This window comes from Octopus bimaculoides, chromosome 4, assembly GCF_001194135.2.
Source record: "Octopus bimaculoides isolate UCB-OBI-ISO-001 chromosome 4, ASM119413v2, whole genome shotgun sequence".
Lineage (NCBI taxonomy): Eukaryota > Metazoa > Mollusca > Cephalopoda > Octopoda > Octopodidae > Octopus > Octopus bimaculoides.
The window spans coordinates 145966579-145968538 of NC_068984.1; the positions used below are offsets into that span (position 1 = coordinate 145966579).

General features: G+C 35.6%; 1 protein-coding gene across 1 annotated transcript in view; it reads left to right on the top strand.

Annotated features, from left to right (window-relative positions):
- The window catches only part of LOC106873644 (calcium-binding mitochondrial carrier protein SCaMC-1), a 16627-nt gene that overhangs the window by 11235 nt on the left and 3432 nt on the right, over window positions 1–1960 (top strand). Inside the window, exon 2 of the mRNA XM_014921092.2 lies at window positions 1194–1411. Within this exon, the coding sequence (XP_014776578.1) occupies window positions 1268–1411 (144 nt within the window). The 5' untranslated portion in view covers window positions 1194–1267. The remainder of the gene's footprint in view (window positions 1–1193; window positions 1412–1960) is intronic.

Sequence of the window (1960 nt, forward strand, 5' to 3'; positions counted from 1 at the left end):
CTCTCTCTCTCTTTCTGTCTCTCTCTTTCTCTCTTTCTCTCTTTCTCTCTCTGTGAAAGTATCTGTCACTACAGTATCGAAATGTGATTGTTTCAGTTAGTGGAATAGTTTCATTTTTAAAGTGAAAGTATTTGACATGAGTGTTTTTGTTTCACTTTTGACACTTAATACTTAAATAGTGGAGGAGATATTATGTTGCCGTGTGCTCGAACTCTGCAAGAAGTTAAAAATTTTTTTGACTAAAACACAACTGGAACCCTAAGTAAGGCATGTGTAAAATTTGAATGAAATTGGTTGCGTAGTTCTCGAGTTTTAGGGATTCACACACACAGACAGACAGACAGACACACATTCTCATTTTTATATATATAGATTATTTTATTTTCTATATTACATATCTGTACTTCATTAGTTTTACGCTTGTACTTTTCTCTAACCTTGGCAATGACTTAACTCACGAATGACGTCAACCAATTTTGAACGTATTAAGAGTTGCGCTCCTTACAACATTTCCGCCACATGAAAAATAACAAGAAGTTTATGTTTCTGAAACTTCCCAACTTGTGTTCGATGTGCTAAATGTCTGACGTATCATTAAGCAGGAAACTCAGAGTAACTTGCACGTTCTAAACGAGTTTCCATTTATTCATGTCAATGAACTTGTTTATAAAATTAAAGAATGTAAGCGAACGGGAAAAATATGTTTAAAATCTTATCAAAGAATGATTAGCTGACGATAACTGGTCGTCAGAAATCTAAGTTATAAACCTGACTGTGAACTATATTGTTTTAGTTTTGTAGGTACAAAACTTTGAATGTCTATTTGATAAGTTATCACTTTTTCATTTTATCGTTGAGGAATGACGAAGTTTGGTGATAGCGGTGTGAGGTGCAGTGATGTTCGAAAATAGAGCGAGATTTCAACAATGACATCATCTTTTATTTTGACAATTCATTGATATGAAAATAGAGGTGAGAAAAGAAGAGATAGAGAGATAGATACACAGTTTACAAAGTTTGAGAGATAAGATACACTAGAAGCTGGAGAGGAGAAGAAAAGAGAATATTGAAGAAGTAGAGTGATATAGATGAACGCTGATTGAATGTGGGAATAAACATTGTGCTTTATCGTCTGTCATCTTGGAACGTCTACAATATTTTACCTTCTGCTGTTTGATTCTTTTTACATAAAGGTATTTACAACGGTAACTTGCCGAAGACAATTTAAACCCAATCTTAGAAAGGATAATATACCAAAAGTTGAAGAATGGCGGAATACGACACTATTGAATTTTTAAATGCCGAATTCAATGCCATGGACAAAGACAATGACGGAAAATTGTCGTCTACTGAAATTTCGGAGATTTTGATTTACCAAGGTATCGATTTAGGCGAAAGAGGTTTTCAAAAAGTAAGTACACTTTATCTTAATTTTATTATTTATACATTCTTCTACATGGTTTTAGCGGTGACCTGGAGGAATTAATTGGTCCGTCGGACAAAATGCTTGACGCATTTCTTTCGGCTCTTTTCGTTCTAAGTCCAAATCCCACCGAGATCAGCTTTGCTATCATCCTTTCAAAGGGAGATAAAAAAGAAATACCAGTCGAGTACTGGAGTTGATGTAATTGATTTGTCTCCTCTCCTCAAAAATTGTGGGCCTTGAGCCCCGCAACGGATCGGCATCCCGCTCAAGGGCAATGATGCGATCTCGGTCACTTACACATCATAGAAACCGGCTATGCGGCGTTATTAGGTCTTATGACTCCAGCAATATAACTACATACGTGCCGTTAGCGATTTCTTTTCCTTCCTTGGATTTTCCGACGAAGAGCTATGCTCGAAACGTCAAACTCTCTCCTTTCACCGAGCGTCAAACTAACACATTTCTTGTGCACGCCTTTATGTTGTCCATTTTTATTCGTTTATCTGAATTGATTATATATATATATATATATAT